The 22,548-nt window shown below is 37.8% G+C and overlaps 1 protein-coding gene across 2 annotated transcripts in view; it reads left to right on the top strand.

Annotated features, from left to right (window-relative positions):
* GNAL (G protein subunit alpha L) overlaps window positions 1-22,548 on the top strand; it is a gene marked incomplete at its 5' end in the record, with an annotated part of 184,217 nt that overhangs the window by 108,927 nt on the left and 52,742 nt on the right. For both annotated transcript variants that reach the window (XM_082276588.1, XM_082276589.1), the window contains one exon: window positions 19,415-19,512. In XM_082276588.1, the coding sequence (XP_082132714.1) occupies window positions 19,415-19,512 (98 nt within the window). The remainder of the gene's footprint in view (window positions 1-19,414; window positions 19,513-22,548) is intronic.

Below are 22,548 nucleotides of genomic sequence, written 5' to 3'. Positions count from 1 at the left end.
GCATGCAGTGGTGTTACTAAATTGAGAAAAATGTCATGTTTAACTGCAGCTGAATTTCGATTTATTTTGTATTGAATAATTCTAACTTTCGAAATGGCAAGTCGAAAGGAGGAAAATAGTTCAATGTTAAATAATTAAGGAATATTTTTTAATTAGCATTTCAGGAGTGAGATAAAATTTGGCTGTAGAAAGAAAACATAATAGATACATTTTGGCTTTTAGGATTAGTAACAGACTATTGTGTAAAGTCATTCTCTGTTATCTCTATTGTTACAAAATCAAGGATCATTTTTTAATTTGACTAATGATGATACAAGTTAAAAAGTAAAAATACCTTAAAGCCCAACTGACAAAATGAAGGTACATTAAAATATGTGAGCTAAGGTGAAAAAAAAGCTTCCTTAAAAAACCCACAGCACAGGGAGAGCAGAACACTATGGGTACAAATGTTTGGGTTTGTTGGGTTTTTTTACAGAAAAAACTTTACTGCTGTTAAGAGTCATAGGCAGAAATGAATGTAGATGTTTTAGTCCCTCTCTACTAGAGTGCTTTCATTAATAACACTTTTTTTCTGCTGCTTTACCATAGAAGAACTAGAAAGACAGGTAACTCTAGTGCTAAATCTCTAAGGTCAAACACCATTCTTCCTGTTACCTGCCATGATAATTCCAGAGGACCAATGGGTCCTTTGAGTACTTTTCCCATACTTACTGTAAGGGTGATGCTTAGGGTAGATGCTGAGGCTGATTTACAGAGCAAAGATTCATTTCCATGATAAATGTTGGAAATCACAGAATGTCTGCATTTTTTTTTATTTTCTTTATTTTAACTACTGCAAATTTTCTCCTTTTTTATCGGCAAGGAAGCAGAGTTATGACATTCTCTATCAGATCAATTGGGTGTCCGATTTGAAATTGTGAAGAAAGAGGAAAACAAATTTTCAGTGACTACATTCACTCCTGACATATTCTGAGATGCTTTTGCTTGTCTCTTGCTGTCCATTTGTTTTCTCCTCACTACTTTACATTGTTAAAATCTGAAGATAAACCATCGTAACCAAATTTACATATTTGTTCCCCTGCCCTTTAAAATAATCAGAATGTCTGCTGCAGATTTTAAGTGAGTTACACACACTGATGTATTTCACTCAAGTGAAATACTTTCCACATTAAAACTTTTTGCTGGTTGAGAGGTCTTTAGGATATCAGAAATCAAATTAGGAAACTAAAGGTTTTAGACTGCCAGAGAAAAATAATTTTAAATCACTCTTTTATGTAATACTTTTTAGCAAAATACAGTCGAAGTCACAAGACAGCATCTGTCAGGGCATTTTTATAATTGCTGGAGGGTTAGCTGAGATGATTGTAAATTCTTGTCAAGTGAAGAAATTAGTCATTAAAACTGACCTTTTTTCCTTCGAGTTTCCAAAGTTTCTCTTAAGAATGCCTAGTTTCCTGTTAAGAATATTTATTTAATTTTCTCCTATTCAGATTATTTGGAATGCTTTATTTCTCTCCAAACTCTCCTTTCTCCTTCTCCTCCCAGCTGTATAGAGGAATAGATAACCAATTTAGAATAAAAAATGATCTCCCATCTACTCCTGATGTTAGAGTAAGCTGGTTTTTAACAGTACACCAAGTAAAATCACATTGAAAACATGTCTCCTGTTTGCGAGCTAGCGTGATAAGGAGAGGGAGCTCCCACCAGAGGAGACTTCCAGGGATTTTTATTTTTTTTCCTACAGCTTGACTGGAAGGTAAGAGCCTCTTTTCTGGTACAAAAGATCTAGTCATAGCCTAGATCTAAACCATATCATAGGAGCTTTACAAATAGGAGAGAAATCAAATGTTCTGGAGGTTGAAATATGCCGCTGATTCAAAACTTCAGTGCCACTCAAGTGTGGAACCTAAGACCATTCTTGAGGAGTGTTTCAAAAATGTCTCTTTCTCTAAATGTGGCAATGTTGCATCTGATATTAACTGAAGTACAGCCATGGTCTTCAGGCAATTTCTCAAAGAGGGTGCATATGTAGATCTAAGAAGATTTTTCCCCACAACCTGTACTTTTAGCATTTAAAAAAAAAAGGAAAAAAACCAGAGCTGGACCAAAACAGTCATTGTAGTGAGCACATTCCCATCGGGTGTCCTTACCTGTTCTGGAGGATTTGCTCAGCTGAAGGCAGATGCTTGTAAGGTTGTTGCTCCTCCTTCTGCTGTCCTTGTTGGTGTCTTATCCTCCAGAAAGGAAGGAATCATTCCCCCGCAGCACCTTCCTTGTTTGCTGTTTCTCTTTGTCACGTATGCTACCTACCCTTGTCCTTAAGAAGCCAGTGAGAAACTTCTCTTTACAGCTTCTACCCCTTTTGTCAGGCAAAATCTCCAATTAGGCAATCTTCCACTCCCCAGGATGTTTGGGTTAGAAAAGCTGATTTATCTTTGGCAATAGCTAATTTGTTTTTGTCCTAGTACACCACAGTCTTAAGTGTTATGATTCCCTTTCATTAGCCCGATGCCTGTAGTTTCAGTGATTTGGGGAATCTGGCTCAACTGTATAATGTTTAATACAAAAAAAGTTTCATAAGCAGAACTTGTTTTCCAGATCATCTCCAAAAACCATTATTGTTACAGTCGAAAGTTTCTTAGGGAGTTTTTTAGGATTATCGCATGAAAATTTGCAGGCAAACTAACATTCACAGTGTATTTCATATTTTTTTCATCATTCATATGACTATAATTGCTTTTTTATGTTTATACGGGAGAAATATTCTCAGTTCATATTTGCACTGTTCTTGAATTGCAAAAAATAACGCAACATCTCACCATATACTTGACCTACTCATGTCGAATGTGCCAACAGGTACTTGTATAATTTCTGTCCAAAGTGTTACCCAATTGCTCAATCCAAATCACCTCCATGAACAGGTATTTCCAGTAGTGTGCTGTACTTCTGGAAGCACTGAAATAGAAGTGTTACCAAAATCCTCCATTTAAAAAGAAATCATAACAGTAATATAGCAAATTCATTAGACTGCATAGTCCAAACTGTCCAGAAAAAGAAAAAGCAAGATGGAACACTGGAACTGATTGCCTTGATATAGAGTATTTAATAGTTTTCAGCTAATAGAATAGTTAATAAAATGGATAGCAATACACTGGTTTTCCCTCTTTTTGTAATTCTGTGGTGATCCAGGTAAGATTGATTGCTTATTTTTTTAAGCAACAGTCTCAAAGAGAAAATAAAACTCTTGAAGAAAAGGCAAAGGCATGCTGTATTTCTTTCAGCAAAGAATTGAGTTGTATGCTGGAAAACATGCATTTGGACTCTATTATATGCTCGCCCTGGTCTCTGAGTGGTGTATATAATCCCAGATAAATTTAACCATCTGAAAAGTGAGTGTAATGATTCAGTATAGAGCTATGACATGCTTCAGTTGCAGCTGAAGTACTTTGTGACCTGTGCTTGAGTCATTTCGGAAGAGCACATGAGTTTTTCTTACTGTTTATACTTAGAAAGAGATATGGAAAACACTTGTTTTCCATGGGATACCAGCATCAAACTTAAATAACTTCCTAAAAATAGATTTATTTTTTTAATGCATCGTAAGAATTGTGACTGGTTTTCTAAAGCCAAACAGAATGGGATCTCTTGTCCTGTTATTTAGTGATGTGTGTGGTTTATCTCTGTTTAAAGTTTTAAGTCAAAGTCAGTTAAAGCGTAGTCTGTGCATGTGCATCAGCTGGTGTTTTCCTTGGGCACTGTCAGTGCCCAGGGAAAGCTTGGACCCCATCCCTGTGGTGTCTCCATCTCTCTCCTCGTGCTGCCCCCAGCTGGGCTCTCACCTCGAGACTGAGCCAGGCAGGAAGGGTGTCTGTACAGGGTGCTGCCTTTCCTGGGCAGTGGCCCTTGGAAGCAGGGAGAGAGTGACCATTTTCAGGGAGCTGCTCCATGTATGTGGGGAGTGGGCGATTGCCTCCAGGGAAAGCCAGGAATGGCCTCTGTCGTCCTCTGGCTCGGGCATCCCAGTGGTTTGGCATGACAGCATGGGAGCCCTGAGTAGACAAGAGGTGACTGGTTGATTTTACAAGCCATTAGGGAACAGTTAGTGCATCTGCAAATAAAGTGCATGCTTTTCTTAGAAGAGTTTTTAAGTTGTTAGTGCTGACACTAAATGCTCTGGATGTGGAAGAGCAGTTTGGATGCTGTATAAGCAAATAGATGTGCTAATAATGCATGTGCTAATGTTATTTTACGGTACATTTTATTTCTGATTTTTCTTCAGGTCTGAGATAGTAGCAAAATAGGAATGATGAGGGAAATACTTTCATATTTCAACACTTTGTTGACTTAATGTTTTAACTAAAGGACTCAAAGATGGATGTGTCTACGTCTATGGTTTATGACATACAATCTTACATCTGGTTTATGACTTGTAATCTAATTGTGTGGTCACACAGCAGCTGTTTTCTGGGAGGTGTGTTAGATAATCTGCAGTTTTCTAACTTTGTTCCTGGAAATCTTTATTATGAACAGGTAAGTGTTAGTTGCTACATACAAATACAGTATCTATAGCAGTAAATTACATCTGGAAGTTGCTGATGTGGCTGTAAATCTGCAAACAGAAATTTCCAAGTCAGAGAGAGGACTGACTCAGCATTTTGGAATGTACCAGATTTATACTGCACTAATGGGGAATAATTTTGTATATTCAGAAGAATGTTGCAATTGTTCTAAAAGTTGCTATTAGCATTTCTTGATTTAAATTACCAATCAAATACATAGTTCAATAAAATTTAAAAACTGGTAGCTGTGCATTATGTTTGCAAAGAGATATATTTTGAGAACTGAAATTAAAGAAGGATCAGTTGTTTTTATATGCTCATCTATATATATCAACATATAAAATATATAAATATATATCAAGATATAAAACCAATATATAAATATCAAATTAAATTTGCAAGATGTGGAACTCATGAGTGAGCTTGATAAATGTCAAAATTTCACCAAAAGGTTTAATAACCATTTTGTTTTAGTCACAGGGAGCATAATATCTGAAAATGTGGTGCCAATTAAATTATATCTCTTAAATTCATACAGCATATGAGTGCAGTGTATCTGCATTGATCTATCAAGGTAGCATAGATATTCTGACCTAAGGAGTTTTTTCAACCATTATAATCATGCTTTTTGAATGATGCAGTTAAGCTATCAGATGCTCAATCCTGTGAAAATATTTGCATTCACATTAGTTTTTTGCTCTTACACTGCTGCTATTCACAGATTTGAATTTCTCACACACTGATCAGGTGTAATTAATCCTGCAAAACTTTGTGATATACAACTCATATCTGTGTCTAAGCAAAATAAAAAAAAAAAAAGAAAAGAAAAAATAACTGTTTACAATTTTGCTATAAAAATTCTTGGGTTTTTTTTTAATATGTAGCAACTGTCTTCTTGTGGCTGTTACCTAACAAAGATACCTATTTTATTTCAAAGAACATATTTATTTAATGATATTCCATCATACCTTTGTTGCCCTCTTCTGTGCAAATTGTTGTCTACAGTATTTTTAGGAACTCAGTGCAGTTTTCCTTTTGGAAATGTTTAGTTCAGTCATCTTATCTGGAGTAATGGGAACCACTTAGCGTATTTGGTGAACTATATTAAGTTAGTTCAGTTAGCTGTCCAATATTTAGCATCTATTTTTGAACGAGTCTTTATAATTTATATAATTGAAACATGGCAAATACAACAATACATATTCTGGCTGCCTGTTGCTTTACCAAAAACCTGAAATGTCTCTTGAATCATGCTAGCCAGTTTACTTTAGTAGAAGCAGATATGTTTATCTTGTTGCTTGCTTCTAAAGGGAAAAGCACTTCTCAGTACTCTCTTGGTAATAAGGATCTTGTAGTTTACCATCTCGTACCATTAGAAGTATATGTAGTGATGAACCAGATAATAACTGTGCATCAAGGGGCTATTAGCACTGACTTGTAATTCAAAAGCATATAATAAACAAGATGGTCATGGATCAATTACTGACGATAGAACTATGTTTACTTATGCTGTTTTAGGGTTTTCTTGCAGACCTACATTTCACCTTCACATGGTGTAGCTATATGGATCCTGTAACTATTGTTAATCAACTGGGGGAATGTGTTTGCCATCTTGTTTCTACTGAAAATGTAGAAAAAAGGTGTTAATAGTTGTTCACAACAGTCACCATCAACAGAAGTGCAACTGTTGTTGTGCTGTTTTAAGAAGCCAGCATTTTCTGTACATTTTAAATAATTGTTCAAGGGACCAGCAGCCTGCTCAGGCTGTGTTGAGAGTACAGTTCTGCCAGCCTGCTCACCAGGAGCAAATGAGGTCAAAGCGTTGCCCCATGGGGGATGTCTGAAGATGCTGATAGCCATTGGAGCCTGGCATGGGAGTTACAGTTTATGTACTTTAAAAGTTCAGATTAACATCAGGGTCCCAAGCAGAATGTCCTCTAACCTTGCTGAGGTTTGCTGCAGCCTACGTGTGCTCAGTGAAGTCTTTTTGTGTGGGAAACATCCAGCACCCAAGGACAGCACTGAATACTCAGCTGTGTGGGTAAACATTAAGAAGTAGAAATTGTATAAATACAGTGCATTGAAGATCCAGTTAATTAAAATATTTGCTTATTGTCAGGTTTCAATATGGTTTCTAAAAGTCAATGAATGTGTTAGAGAATTAACTTACATTTTTATAATGATTCTGAACAACAAAAAGCTATAGCTTATGTAGAGGATGTAGGTGTCTTTTAGTTTGGAGTAGAAAAGTCACAAAACTTTGGTTTGTGGATCACTATTCTCCTGTGAACATCACTCTGCTCTTTATCCGCATTTTATTATAGCTTCATGTAAAGAAATCTTTGTGAAAAATTATCACACTAATGAAAGTATAGTAGGCAAAAGGTTTTATTATTTAGTTGCCTTTTTAAGTGCAGCATAAATACAATTTCTAAGCATGGTCTTGTAGGAGGCAAATCCTGAAAAGCAAAGTTCTTACACGAATTTTCTCATCTTACACATTGAATCTGTCGTGAACTTATCTGTATAAATAGCTTAAAAATGTATATCAAATGTTTGTTTAATTAAATTGTATTGTATTAAAAATAAACCTCGATCTTTAAAAGGTAGATAAGAAAGCCACAGCTTGAAAACAGAAACAGCTCCATATGAAGAAGGCATTTATGTTTAACCAAATGTGTCATACACCCAGTGTGACAGATTGAAGTACTGGTTTGAGTCTTGAGTTCTCCAAGTCAGTACCTTTTTTTTTTCTGGAAATAAACAGCTTTTCCACTGTATAGTTAAGTATTTATTGTTTGCTTTAAATGTAGATATTGGATTATTTCATAATGTTAAGGTTTGGACTTGCTGCAACTGATCAAGAATTTCACTTCTAGTGCTTACATACATTTTCTGGTCTGACTGCCAAGAAAGTCTTTGATGGAATTAATGAAGAAAGCTCTTTCCCTCACTAATGTATTTCAACTTGGAAAATTGAAAAGGCTATGGATTAATAAACAATGGATCAGTGGGCAAGTAGAGAGGAAGAGAAGCTTGGGTTGTATTTGTTTGTTTAATTTAAAGTAACTACTGGTGGTGAACTACCTTCAGTTTTCTCAAAAATTTATGGTTGCTAAAAGGCCATAGTCTACAGTGGGCCTGTTCCTGGCATTCTTCAAGGAGATATTTAGAGAGTTCATAATAACCTGTGTGCTTTTCTTGCCCAGCCATCTCTTTCAGTCATTCACAGGAAGCAAGAGATCTGCAAAGATTGAATGTCAGTGGAATGGAGTTTCCCTAGAAATTCAGAGTGGTTGCTGCTAGAACACATTATTATTTCTCTGTTCCATTCTGAAGTCGGCTGGGTTTTGTAACAGAAGGCAACAGAAGTCCTTGTCTGACTTGTCTTCACATTGTTTCAAGGCCTTGTTCACAACTGGCACATATCTGTCAGGTTTTCTCTCCAGATCCAGCTGAATTAAGTTTGTTCACCAGGTGCAATGTCCAGTAGGTCCTTTTTGTTTGTGTGCAACCATTCATCTTGCAGGGAGATTGCTGATGGCCCTGTGGTGGCCCTGGCAGGCTCTACCTGGCAGAGTAGTACCTGAAGGAAAGAGAAGGGAGAGAAGTTGCAGGAAGGCTCCTTGGGGTCTCACATCCCTTGTTGCGGGTTGGAAGGGTCTAGTATCAATGACCTCAAACTCACAAGTTCTGTGTTTTACTTCAGGCAGTGCTGCAGTTGGTGGCAGTTTGATTTTAAGTAATCCAAAGAAATGCATTTCCTACCATTTCTGAGACAAGTGTAAATAATTTCTTTCTGTTTAAGGAGCTCTGGCAATATTTGCCTTTTAAACTGAAGGAATTACCTGGTTTTATTATCTCCCTCAATTCAATTATTTTACCTCCTGTCCCTGCTTCAGCATCATGTATTGAGATTCATTAACAGTTCTTTGGCAGTCACAAGAAACTATTTTTACAATGTTTACAATATTGATCAGCAGCTTTCATGTTAGATTACATTTGAAGTGAGAAATAATCCTGCAGCAAATAGTAAATAAAAGATTGGGAAGAAAGGGAAGAAGCTATCTTAGACTCTGTAAAGTATTTTTTTCAGGTACCCTGGAAACATCTACATACCAAACAGCTGGGCCCTGTTAGTGACTTTCAGCTCTGAAATTCTGACAGAATTTCCCATCCACAAGTTGTCCATTGTCTGTAGTCATCTATATTCATAAAGACACAGATTTTTATTCCTATGGATACAGATTTCTGTTGACTTCTAAGCAGTTTCTGAGTTGTAAAAATATTTATGGGCTAACAAAAAATACTTAGCTTCTGATGCCTCAACAATTTCATTTGTTACTGCATATGCATTCTTTCCATATTATACATAATAGGATGTTGTTATCATAGTTCTTGAAAATTATGTACTCTTCAGAATGGGAACTGAGAACTGAATACTAAGAAATAAAAGTCTTACTTTTCTGAAGTTGCTAGCTAAATCCGTTCTAAATTATTCTGAAAAGGTTGATTTCTGGGGCTTATCTGCACTAGAGTTGTGGGAACTGGCATTAGAAAAATGTTGAAAGTTACATAAATTGCAGCCAAGATTTACTTACATTTACTTGTATTACTTCTCAGAGCATTATTAAGACACCTTAATCTTACTGAATAATAAGATAGAGTAATTCTGCATCCATAAACGTTGTAAGCATATCTTCAAACTCTGGGGTTCCTTTAAAATATATTACATTCGTATAGTCAAAATTCATATAGTTCATGCAGTTGTATCCAGTCATTTCCCAGAATAGCTCTACAAGGCAACAGCTATCAGGTAGAAAAGACAAAATTTTTCCCTTTTCATAGGAAATCCTTATTCATATACTTGTATCTACAATTGTGGTTGTTAATTTTTTAAAAAAAGCTTCCTGAAACTTAATTTAGGTTAGCCACAGAGATATAATAAAGACTTGTATTTCCTTTTCCTACTATTATAAATATTTAAGAATGAATGAGTTAGTGTGCTGAAGCTAGGTTTTTGCACATGGATAAGGACAGGAAGAAGTGTCAAAAGAAGAAAGATAATGCTGAAGAATTTAGATAAAACTTGGGCAGAGGAGTAGGGTGCTAAATAGATCTCGTAGCAGCAGGCTGGCTTTTCCATTACTTTCTGATCCAATTTTGAGAGTTGCTCAAGTTGTGGATGCTGCCCCCTTGTCACATGATGTTGCCAGCATTTATTTCCGAATCAAATCTATAAAAGGAAATGAGAGTTCTCTGTCCTTGCAAACCACTTGTCTGGTAGGAAATCACTTTCAAATAATAAAGTGCATATTAGAGCATGAAATAGTTCCTTGCTGTATGACCTTCAAAACTGGTGTAGGGAAAACAGTTGAAGCTGGGATTAGTAGAAACTTTTCATACTGGAAGAATTAGAGGCTGCAGTCCTGTGTTTTTACAGCTCGCTGGACACTTGTCTTCACTCTGAAACTGTATTTACAGAAGCAGCAGGGGTGCCCTATGGGCAGGGCAGGGGAACTGCCTGGGGACGGGGAAGAGCTGCCTCCCTCGGCGTTGTGCTCCACTGATTTGACTTTGGGGGAGTCCCCACCCTCTGAGAAATGACAACAGAGGCAGACTTGGAAGAAGGGCTGAAAACACGAAGGAGGAACTTGAATAGGGGGTCAGGTTCTCAATGTCAAAAGGTGACAAAGAGCACATTTAAATTTATCTCTTCAAAGCAGCGGGTGAGAATTAACTTTGTGATTTTCACTGCTCGGTCAAATAACAATCCACTGGAGGATCTCCATTTTTTTTTACAGATTTGTGCCCAAATACATTGTGGCATGGAATAGACAACTGCCTTACTATACAGCTAACAAAAAATGTGATCTAATACAAAGCTACTTGTGATTTAAAATCGGGGAGGATTCACATCCAATTCTGCCATGTTACAGCATGTAAATTATTGTTATTCCCCAGTGTTTTGAGAATAAAAATCTTGATAATATTTCCTGCCATTAAATGCCTCAGGTTTACCACTTTATAATAAATGTCTAACAGCAGTACTTCTCACTTCCATAACAGTCCCTTCATCAAGGATTGCAGAGTGATTTGTACATATTCACCGACTGGATGTTATATTGACTTAAAATTGAGTATGGTGTTCATTGCAAAGGCCCAGGAGTTAAATGATTGCAGAACCAGAAGCAGTAACAAAAGTGCTGTGGGCTGATTTGCTGTCTTTTTTGCCACACGGACTCTGGTCTGTTTAGTCTTACCTAGTCAGATTAAGATACAAATTTTGACATACAGAATCTGTACATTTTCATGGTGCCATTATTGCTTTTAATAAACAAACAGCAAGCAAACATCTCCCAGTATGAGTGGCATACAGATTATGTGTTTTTCAGTATTTTTTCCAGTTTCAAGGCTCAGTGCTCTACAAAGAAAACTGTGTAAGCAGCATCTTGGTAACAGGGATAAACCACCTGCTCCCAAATCTTTGTCAAGTCATTATATATTTTTCAGTCTTTTTGCATCTTGTTCAGCATTCGCAGATTAAGTTCATGCTTTGTCATCATCTGTTGTCCACAAAAAAATTTTCCTTGAGGGAATTATAACGGTACCTACATTTTTCTTTTCACAAGTGCTTCAGAAATGCAAAGGGCAGCAACGTTGTAGGATTGTGTAATGCACCTTTATTTCCACAAATAATTTGAGGGGTGGGGTTTTTTTTCAAATGAAGAGCTTTTATATACATTCAGGGAGAGGTCCTGACTCTCCAAAACCAACATAATTTCAAGGAAAAGAATGTGCGTGAGCTTGCCGTGCTTGACACATTTTTTAGGCACTATATACACTAAGTAATTTGCTTAAATTATCTCTCCTGCTTTTCTTATTTGAGAGCTTGGTGGCCCCTTAAAATAGCAGGAAGGCAGCAACGTTCAAGGATTTGTGATGGCAGACTAAAACTTGAAGTACACAGTTAAAATGGAAACTAGAAGACTGAATCAGAGGGTTTTGGGTTTAGTATGATAAAAGCTTTGTTGTCTAGCTCAGAAAAAAGCGCCACTATTTAACAGGTAGTGAAGGAAAAACATCGAACTGTTCTTTGACTTATAATGCATTCTTATTTTCGAAGCATATCTAACGCACAGAGCTGGCCTCAAAATATTACAAAAGCACAAAATCATGTTATTGTTTTTGCTAGTATGGTCTAAAGACCTTTCAGATCTTTTTTTAGTGTTCGACAGATACAAGTTTGAAGCATGTATTAATATATTTCTCAGACCTTGCAGATGAGTTTTGTGGTCTACGAAAGTTGAACTTGTTGATTTCTCTAAAATAAGATGGCAGATGGAATGTGTTTCCAGCAGGCATAAATAGAACTGCTAGGGCAATCAGGCTGATACCTCAACTGCACACACTTCTTGGAAATTTAGTGTAGAGTAAGACCTTAAAAGTGAAGTCACAGAAATAGTTCAAGAAAGGGATGTAGAATATATCTGTGCTGGTTGCACTCGTGGTTTTTTGAGCACTGTCAGCGAGCTCCACAATTGATGCATTTTGTCTAATGGTGTCACATGGTGACATGTGGTGGTTATGTGAATATAGTGCTTTTTTGCATTTATAAATTCTGTTTGTTGCCCCAACTTCTTTCCTTATACTTGCAAGTCAGATAAGATTTTCCTATGAGTTAATAAACTAATTTTGTTTTATTGGAATATAAGATGCCCCAACACAGGTTGTGTTCTGTGAAGGTGGTGTTTGCCATCCTCCCAAGTTCAGCTCTAGTGAACTGAGGTTATGCTTAGTGCAGATGGATTGTGCTTGAAGACTGTTGCATCCAGCCTAAAAAAAGGCAAAATGTGTACAGTGAAAAGGAGGTAGATCTGGATGTATTATCCTGTAATTCTCTTCGACAGATCCGAAGTTAGGTTTTGGAGGAGGGTTAGAGGCCAAACTGCTGCTGTGCCTATCAGAATGAGTCACTAACTAGCAGAGTAATTGCATTGATTATTACACACCCACGAATTACAACAGAAAATACTTTGCAGGGGGTGGAGGTTGTACTTTTCCTAAAGGTTTCTGTATAATTAATCTACTGTAAGTTTTTTAGAAGCATCTGAACCGTACTGTTGAGCATGGTCCTTGTGTGCCAGTTGGCCACCCCTCCCTGTGTGGTTGCAGTGTTTCTCATGCTATTGCTTTGGTGCTAATGAAGGTTTTGACAACACTGCTGTTGTGGAAACTCAAGTCATGTATTCTGCTTTTGTTTTTAAATTGTAACTGCCTGTCTTCTTTGTGGGCATTAGGAGTTTGAGCAGCTGCATTTTGTATATCTACAACAAAACAGGTCCCTTGTTAGGCAGAATATTTCATAAAGGATTAAGGAGAGCTGACTGAACCATAAGGGACACTTTTAACTTGTAAACAAGAGGCTGATTATCAAGAGACTGTACTTGTTTGTGGAAGAGGTAACTGAGCAGGCTTCCTTCTCTCTTGGGTGCCTTACCTGGTACTTCACCCAGTCATTAAATCCATTTAAAATTTCTTTGTTGACACTGCCTGCATTAGCACTCAGTAGATGTTTGGGGATGAAGAGCAGTTTTAATAGAAAATTAGTCGCTACACTTGGTAGGAGCAAACCAGTAATACTTGGAGTCACTGGGGCAAATTGTTGCTCACTGTCTCCTGCGGGTTTCTTGGAGCATCAGTTTACAACCACCACAGTTAAACACTGGGTTAGGATAAAATCAGGCTCTCAAAATGAAGACTGTCTACAGTGAGTAGAGACTGTAGAGGCTTGCAAGAGAGTCCTGGAGCCACAAAAGTAGTTTTTGCTTCATACTGATAAATTCTAGGTGTGTACTTGGCTCAAATATAAACTTTTTTAATTGCCATTCTTCTGTTACTTTCCAAGGCTTATGCTGCAAACCCCGACAGAACACTGATACACTGATCAGATTTGTGGCATCTGCCAGGGCGGCAGCAGACGGCCCCCCTGGAGCCATGAAGTTTTCTGGAGCATGAGGGGAAGCTCAGCTGAGCTTCCCTTCACCCACAGTGCAGTCACTTCTGATCAGCCCCTGGGCACCACATGAAAAAAGGCTTCCTCACAGCTCAGTGGGAGGTGATGAAAGTGGTAGGTTAGAGTTCTTCCTCCCAGTCATCTCTCCCAGACCACGCTGCTGTCTGTCCTCCCCTGTAACTGCACGGCATCCGGCTGTTTGTTGTTGCTGTCATGTTTGCTGTTGCATTTCATGACTTGGGCTGCAGGCCAATGGATCTGGTTCAGTTTTGACCTCAGATTTGGTACAGAAAAGGATGCTTCAAATGATATTGTTTGAATTGCAGAGTCAAGCATGCCACATTTAGAAAATGCTGCAGGTTGTTTGCCTATACACCCTTCATTTGACTCCACTGGGTGTCATCCTTAGGGTATTAAAGTGTTCCCCATCAGCTGTCACTCTTTTATTCCACAAAATGTTTCCATAGTTCAGTGGATGGGAGACTGGGACTGCCTGTATATGTATATATATACACATGCCCCCTGCACTATGCATTGGGAAGTGCAAGTACCCTGCTCAGTGGAGAGGCACATACCTCCCTTCCTGTGTGATTTAATTCTCTGGATCTTGCACTGCAGTTGTCATTGGGAGTTAGGGAGGTGTTAGGTGGGAATTTTTAATGCGTTGTGTGATTTACTTTTTGTTTGGTTAAGTACATGGGAGAAGAAGTAGTAACTGAAATTCAGAATAGAAGTGATGATTTCATTTCACACCCACAATGGCAGAACTATGAAAATGTGTAACATTTGCCACTTCTTTAAGTGGTTGTCAGGAAATCAGACAGGTTTAATCTGTGTTTTAGATGAGAAATTGTCTTACAGTCCTGAAGCTTAGGAGAATAAGAGCATAAATTTTGGCTTGAGGGAGATCGACTTCACATCGATCTAAGCAGTTGTTTCCATGTTTACAGTGTATTAACAGAAGTAGAAAATACAGTGGAGCCTTCCACATTCCAGTTTCTGGGAGACTGAAAGGTGACATCAGGATATCTATTAAATGTATGCTCCATCCAGAAGGAAGGCAGAAACAATCTTAGTAGAATAAAAATTGTTTTCCTGACCTAACATGAACTGTTGTGGTTTGCAAAGAAGTTAGATTAAAAGTTTTGTCTCCAAAATGCATTAAGATCTGTTCATGAAGATATGTCATTGTTTAATCATCACTAGTATTTATTCCAAATTTAGGCGTCTAAAAAGCGGAATAAGTCCATTTCTTAGCTACTTGAAAATTTTTTGTAGGAGTTATGAGAGGGAGGAGGTTTCTAAGGTAACCTATCAATAAATAAGTTTATTTCCAAAATAAGGAAAATAGAATTTCTAGAACAAGCTGTAACTTCTAGTAAGACAAAGTTGAAAAACAGTGCCCTGAGGCTTAGCTGTAGTACATTACATTTGTTACCTGTATTGTTTTCTTGGAATGCTATGTATGGAAATACATTGAATCTAGAAATTTTTCCCTGAATTAGGTGAGTAAAAATATTTTTACAAGACCTTTTAAAACACAGTAAAAATAGGCTGTTGTTTATATCAGTGATATCAGCTCAGGGTGTTTTTACATTTATGTACATCTTAGCTTATTTTCTTCTTAAAAAAAAAGTAATTGTAACCTGCTTTTGGCTCTTCATGATTTTTAGATGATGTTTGATTATTTATAGCAAAATGTATCTTCTACTGAGAAGGAGAGTCAGGAATGCAGGGCTGAGGTTTTGGATTGTCTCAGGAAGAGTGGAAAACTTCCAAATAGTTTTATATTAATAAATATTTGAGATGTTGTGTGTCACATCTTCATTTTTCTGTGGTCTGGTGATCGCTATAAATTCTTAGATAAATGGTGTAAATTAATGTGTGCAATGTAAAAAGTACCTGTAATTCATGACACCTGTAACTTGTGAGACCTAAAGCATTATCATTTACTTATTTAATGCTCCAATTAAAATATTATATTAAAAATATATTGATTGTTTTGTTTTATATGTATATTAATAGGTGCAACTGTTAGTATGTCTCCGTCCATAAGGAAGAGTTCGGGTGAAGCAGCTGTTCTGTTTGGTCATGACGTAGGTGGTTTTCTTCTTTCAGGCACAGTACATTATTTCCTGCTTCTCTTCAGTATACTAAATATTTTTAGTAGATTTTGGTGACTTTGATCTCATAGAAGTCAACTATATGTGCTTGCAAATACAGTGCATCAGATTACCCAAGTGATTTACCATGTCCCTGTCTTCTTCTGTCCCAGTTGAGGTTTCTTAAAGGACCTGGCTTGTGTCTTCTAAGAACTGAAAAGCCACTTTCCAGAAGCCACACCTTTAGGAAAGTCTTCAGTTTGGCCAATTTAGAATGTAAAGCTACTAAGGTCACAACTTAATCTTAAAAACCTTATTTGTGTTTTCCTGACCTAAGATAACATTTTAAAAAGTTTTAGCCCATCTTCCCTTACCTGCTGGAGCAAATCTGAATTCTCTGTCCTTTGAATTACCCTGGCTTTTCTCTGTGGCAGGGATTGCCAACTGTGGCTGCCACCCAGGGAGCACCAGAGCAGGTGCTGCAGGGCAGGCAGAGCCCAAAGCCCTCACCAGGGCCTGGTTGCCATTAAGGTGGCCACAATGTGGCCATGGCCAGAGGAAGGAGGAAGAAGTGACAAGTGTTGGGATTCATAGGAATGAGTCATAAGGATTGAGGGGAAGGGAAGGTTGTTGCAAGGCTGGTCAGACAAAAGGGTCTTGATTGCAAGGGTTGAAGCTAACATGGTAACTACTGTCTGGATATTGTCCTGTGAGGTAGAGGAGGCTGGCATTCAGGTGTGTTTGCCATGTGCAGAACCCTCCTCTGTGCTTGGCGATGGGGGCCTTATGCAGATGAGCAGAAAAAATACTGAAGAACTTACAGCAGAGGAGAGAGGGGTTAAAAACAAGCGTGAAAAGTTGGATCATGGTACTTGGCATCTTGAAATGAAGCAGGATTTTTCTGGAAGGCTTTAGTCACCTGGGAAGGAAGGATCGAGTAGCTGGCTGTGTGGGAGGCAATTTGCAGGCAAGCGTACTCCTCTGCAGTAGATCGGTACATTTTAATGAGGGAAGTATATTTGCTCTGTTTTATAGGATTTGCTTTGGACTAGAAGTCTGGAAGTTGTTTTAAATAGACTGCTTTGAGATATAATGGTCAGGTGGAAATATTTGAAGCATATGATATGGAAACCTTGTATTTACAAGATATTTGTAGGGTCTCAAGAAGCTGAGCTGAAATGATTGCCTCTTTTTCAGAAGAGATTTTTAAGAGTAAATAAAGCTTATACAGAGGATGTAAAAGCAGAAGTGAAGTTAGGAACTACTGTAGCTATGCAACTTTATTTATTTGTTTGCTTGTTTACTTCTTTATACACATTTTCAACTGATCTCAATCCATCCCACCCTGCAGCAAAGGATACCTTTACTCTGACCTCCTCCTCATCCCCTCCCCTTCCTGTAGGCCCTGTGGGGCTGAATGGGACTGTTTTTTACATGTTTGTTTCCCTTAGAGATGCCTTTCTGGGTGGGTGGGAATTCCCACTCCCAGATGGGGAGGAGGGGAAGGCAGCTGCACTGCGCTCAGACCCCACACCTGCAGCAGCGAGTGCCTGTGGGAGGAAGGGCTGAGTTGGATATTGCTCCCATCTGAGGGCATGGAGAGCTGGCTCCTTCTGCCTCGGGACCTGACACTTACCCACAGTTCACTCCTTCCACTGAGAAGGCAGTGGTTTTCTTTGGCCAAAGATGCCAGCAAGTGAGACGTGTTCAGCTGATGCCCCAAGTATCAATCAAGCATAAGCTTCATGTTTGAGGAATGCTCCATGGTTTCTGGTATTAATCATTTTGGCTTTTCCAGTTCTTTCTTTTTCTTGTAGTCGTTCTCTCTGTTATGTGCGTCCGCTTTCTACTTCTACTTTAGTTTGATATCTTGTCCTTTCTTGAGCTTGTTTTTTGTTAGGGTTGAGCTTGGTTTTGTTAGGGTTGAGCTTTTGTTAGGGTTGAGCTTGGTTTTGCTTTTTTTCTGCTGTAGGAACAGAGAGTTTATAATAGCTGTAGCATCACTTCAAAAGGTGGATCTGCAGCATTTAAAACAATCATTACATAAGTCATTAAAATAACAAAGACTGATGAATAAACACATCCTCACCAAGCGAAGGAATGAATTTCAAGGGCAGTATAAGCATCTGCCAATCTCTAGTGTTACTTCCTCTCTTCTTCCAAGACTTTCTGCAAAGGTTTTTTATGCCTGCTTTTTTTTTTTCTTTTCTCTAACATTTTCAAAAGTTCTTAAAGACTGGAATTTTCTCCCTCTCTGCATTGTGCATGGTATAGTTGGGAAAAAAAAAAGGCATTTCTGAGGTTGTTCAGGACCTCTCTAGCCGTGTTCAAAGCTTAACTAAATTTTGGGTACTAGTAAGTTCCAAAAATCTTGTGTTTTTTCTTTCCCTGAAAATGTCACCAGCAGGTCAGAGGCATTGGCTGATGGGCAAAGTGTCACCTGTTGGGACACCTCACAGGGATGGCATGCAGGGTGGGGAAACCCATGCAGAGTAAAAGTGAACTCACTGTGCTGCCAAGATCTTTCACTGTGAGATTTGTCTTTTGAGAGAAATTTTTAATCCTGAAAAGATGTGGGGAGAGACTGACGAGCAATTTAAGAAAGTTTCAGAATTCAGATGTTTATGTAAAATTTTGACAAGATCATGAAGTGAATAGTGGTATTACACCCATTTTACACAGAGCCAAATTGAACTGTGGAAAAGCAATTTGTTAGGCTTCACAAATTTGTGACTAACCAAAGGACTCCGGTGATTTATTAGCAGTGTTGAGGTGTTAAGAAAACAACTTCTCTGTTTGAGTTGACGTGTTGCTTTAACAATTTTGTTTGAGGGAGGAAAGAGCCATATAATAAAGGAAATACTAATTCATTTAAACATCCTTCATTTGAATTTAGAACCATGTAGCTGGAAAAACTGTTACAGTGTCACTTACCAGTAATGATATAACATAAAATGGACTCCCAGCTTTAAAACAAGCTGGATCTTTGAGTCCCTAGAGCTGGGGCTGGAGAAACGAAGGAGCCAGCAGGCAGGGTTGGACCTACCTCTCTGCATACATTTGGCTGTGGCTTCACCAGTACGAAGGATGGCTTTGGTTCCTCTTTCAAATAATTCTGAAATAAGCTTTCTAGCGGATATTTCTGGATTGGGTAGCCTGGGGTAGCTGCTAGGGAAAGCATGTTGTGCCAGGCAGCTGTTTGGAGGAAGCAGTGTTGAGCAAAGACTCTGAAAAGTCTTGAAATCAAGTTATTATATTGCATGAGAAAATACCAAGTAGCAGAAAGTTGTGTTTTTCAGGAAAAATTGCGCCATCTTTTTAATGTTACAGGCTGGTTCTTTCTCTGGGAAGCTAATGTTTATACACCGAGCAGCTTTTTGTATCACTTTTATGCCTTTTCCATGACAGACGCATAAATTCAGTTAAAAATGAAGTGAACATACTTCTAGGTAACTTTTGTACTTACAGTAAATTTTATATATGGACTGGCATGAATTTTGAAGACAGTCTTCATTATATATCATTATTATGTCATGTGCTGGAAACTCTCAGCAGCCATATGTTTTGTATAATTTATTGCAATTTTGCTAATAAATGCTTATAGCTTTTCTTCTGTAAGTGTATAATCTATCATTCTGCAAAGCATAAAGCATGAGCATTGGGGGAAGGAACAGCGCAGATTGGGGATTGAAAAAATTGAGAAATGTTCTCTTATTTATTACTTTTCCAATTTTCAGGAGTTCTTTGAACACGCAAAAAAGCTCTGGGATGACGAAGGTGTAAAGGCATGCTTTGAGAGGTCAAATGAGTATCAGCTGATTGACTGTGCACAGTAGTAAGTATTTCTTTTTATGACATTTATAGCCAAGAATGTGGTCACCTATAACAAGTTAGAAAATGTACTTATATCAGTGAGATTCAGGAGTTTTGCAATGTAGGAATTAACATTTTCATTCTCTGTATAGGTGGAGCATGTGTAGCAAAATTAATTGATTATCATGGTTTGCCATTATTATACAACTTAATATTCTGCCTCAAATATTTCACACCTAATAAAGATAAGTATGAAAAATCAAATAACTTTAAGTATCTTTATTCCACTCAAGATTGATTTACATAAAATCATTTCAGTTGAAACTATTAAGTTTGAAAAATGTTGAGTCAATCTAAGGAGAATCTTTTGTTTAAAATTGTGAGACCCAGACAGTGCTGAAATTACTCTGTCTTTTCACATTCCATTAAAAGTTCTGAGACATTTACATAACCAGATGCATACCTGCATTACTAATATATTTTCTAGGTGGAAAAAAATTATAAGCAGTATTTAACTAAAGACAGTAGTACATTTGGTATTCTGTCCTTCAAAGTGAAGCAGCACACGTGTACGTAACACAGTCAAAATCTGTAAACAGGTTCAGTCTGGTCAGAAATGTTTTGAGAAGTGTAGTAGATTGTCACGGTGCAAATCATAAATACATAGGACAGTGATGAAAACCTATTAATCAAAAAATAGTCTCAACACTGCAAGTGCTACAAATTCAGCTGTCCTCAATAGTAACACAGGTCTGAATTAGATTTCGATCGAAAATATACATTTCATTTGAACTGCTATTGCAAAAATATATATCATACAGTTGCTATGTGATGTAGGGTTTTCTGTTACGATTTGTCTAATTGGCAGTATGATCAGCAGCAATGCCACAAGTCTGTTCTAGCACTCAGTGTTTTGCTTTTCTCTCCTCTCTGCTCTTGGTGCTGAGCCTGAAGCAGACGAAAGGGTCCATGTTGCTAAAGGACTTGTCATGCTTCTGCTACAGCGGGGAATTTCAGTGTTGCAGGTCACAGTTTATTTTCCCTCTTTCCAGACCATTTTTGGGAAAAAATTATTCATCTGCACATAGAAGCAAGGGAAAATAGATACATGTATGAAGGAACTCATTTGACCTCAGTGCATTTACCAAAACTTGGGCATTTGCTCACAGTCAGAGTAGCTAGAAATTAAAGCAGTGGTGGTACACAGAGAGACTTAGACAGCTGTCCCAAATTGTAATCAGTGGGTTTCCTCTCTGCCCTCACTCACCGCCACCATAGCACAGATCTGAGTTGTGCTTGCTGAAAAGTGCAGACTGACTCTTTATCATATCTATTCACACACTCAAATGAAACATCAGACCAAGAAAATAGAATAATGATACATATTTAAAATAAGTGAATGTGAACCTTACTTCCGTGATCAGCAAGGGTCGATGTGTCTCACAGTCCTACTGTGAGAAAGGGTACTGAAAGGGCCAGACAAAACCAGGAATACACTGAATTATAGTGCCAATGGTAGTGTGCTTTCCCTTAAAAAAAATTATGCCTATCTATAGGCTTTGACAAGAAGAATATTAGGTCTCATGTCCAAAATCAAAACAAAAATGAGGAAAAAAATTTGATCTAGAATTAAGTCCACTGTCTTGGAACATAAAACTAAGTCCTAGTTTACTTTTTTCCTGTAAAAGGTTAAAGGAATTTTAATAGGTTTTTTTCTATGGCTCTTCCCTCCATATCTTGTAACTGGACTGCTTTTTCTTTATTCTGAGATTATTTGTTATAGTAGTAAGTACATTTGCATAGTTCTTCACCTTCAAGACCCTTTATGAAGTATCATTTGATACTTAAATATTCCTTGAGTATATCTGTGCTTTTCATGTCACGATCTATGTGAAAATGTAACAGCAGAGTGACTTCTCCTTGTTTACACACCTTCAGTCTTAGAGCAGAAGCTTGAAAGTCAGGAATAGCAGTGTCACAGATCTGAGCAAACAGCCTTTTTCTCACAGGTATTGATGATTTAAAACACTGAAATATAATCTTGAAAGAAAGATGCTAAAAATGCACCCAACTTTTATCTGCCCCTCTACCCAGAAAAGCATTTCTGTGCTAGCATTGGATGGAGGTCTGTCAGGGTGGTGGGGTCACATCCTCCTCATAACTGACAGCTTGTGAGCAGAGGTTGCAAATACAGTTCTGATACCCACATGCCAGTTCTTTAATGCGCTTAGAAAATACTGAGGGTGAGGGTGCTATTTTCTGGCTCAGCAGGAGCTGGTGGCATTTCTCTCAGAACCTGTCCAGGTCATCTTTAACTGGTGAAGGGCAAAAGTGAAGGAGTGTAATGCTGATACACATGCTTACTGCAGGATTTTGAAACATCTGCAGTGTTCCCATTATACTGGCTTTAGGAGAAAGCATGCCTTGCCATCAGCTAAACCCTAATCTTTTGCTTGGTAGTGAAGGAAGAACATTATCAGTAGGTCACCACTTATGTCTAAGCTTAAAAAACCACAAAGCCAAACCTAAAACATCCCAGCATGTGTTATAAATATCATTGGACTACAAGTTGGGTGGCTGACTTAAAAATACTGAAAAGCATTATTAGCAAATTATAATGTCAGCGGCCAAACTTGCTGACTGTTACATGAGTTACAAATACAGTGTATTTTGGAATAGTTTAATTTGGCTACAGTTCAGAGCTTCTGTATTTTTAAAACTTAACCTAATTTTCTTTATTGCTGTGGGAGAAGTATTTTTCTGGAATCAGAGGTAATAGACACAGAGTGTCTTTTTGATTTCTTTTATTTACATTATGCCTGAAAGTTGATTTTTCTTGATCCTCAATGCCTTTTCAAATTACCAGGATACTGTTCCTTCACAGGAATGAGGATGAGGGCCTGCTTGTCCCTCATTCTCATTCATTTAATCATTTTAATCATTTTAATATTCTTTCATGAGTCTTCATGTATCTGCACTTCTTTCATTGTTAAGGAATACATTTAGTGCACACATCACATTGATGCATCATGTGATATTTGTAACAAATACAAATCTG

This window comes from Coloeus monedula (assembly GCF_965178545.1).
Source record: "Coloeus monedula genome assembly, chromosome: 1".
NCBI lineage: Eukaryota > Metazoa > Chordata > Aves > Passeriformes > Corvidae > Coloeus > Coloeus monedula.
The sequence above is the reverse complement of the archived record's forward strand: the minus strand, read 5'-3'. Positions and strand labels throughout refer to the sequence as shown.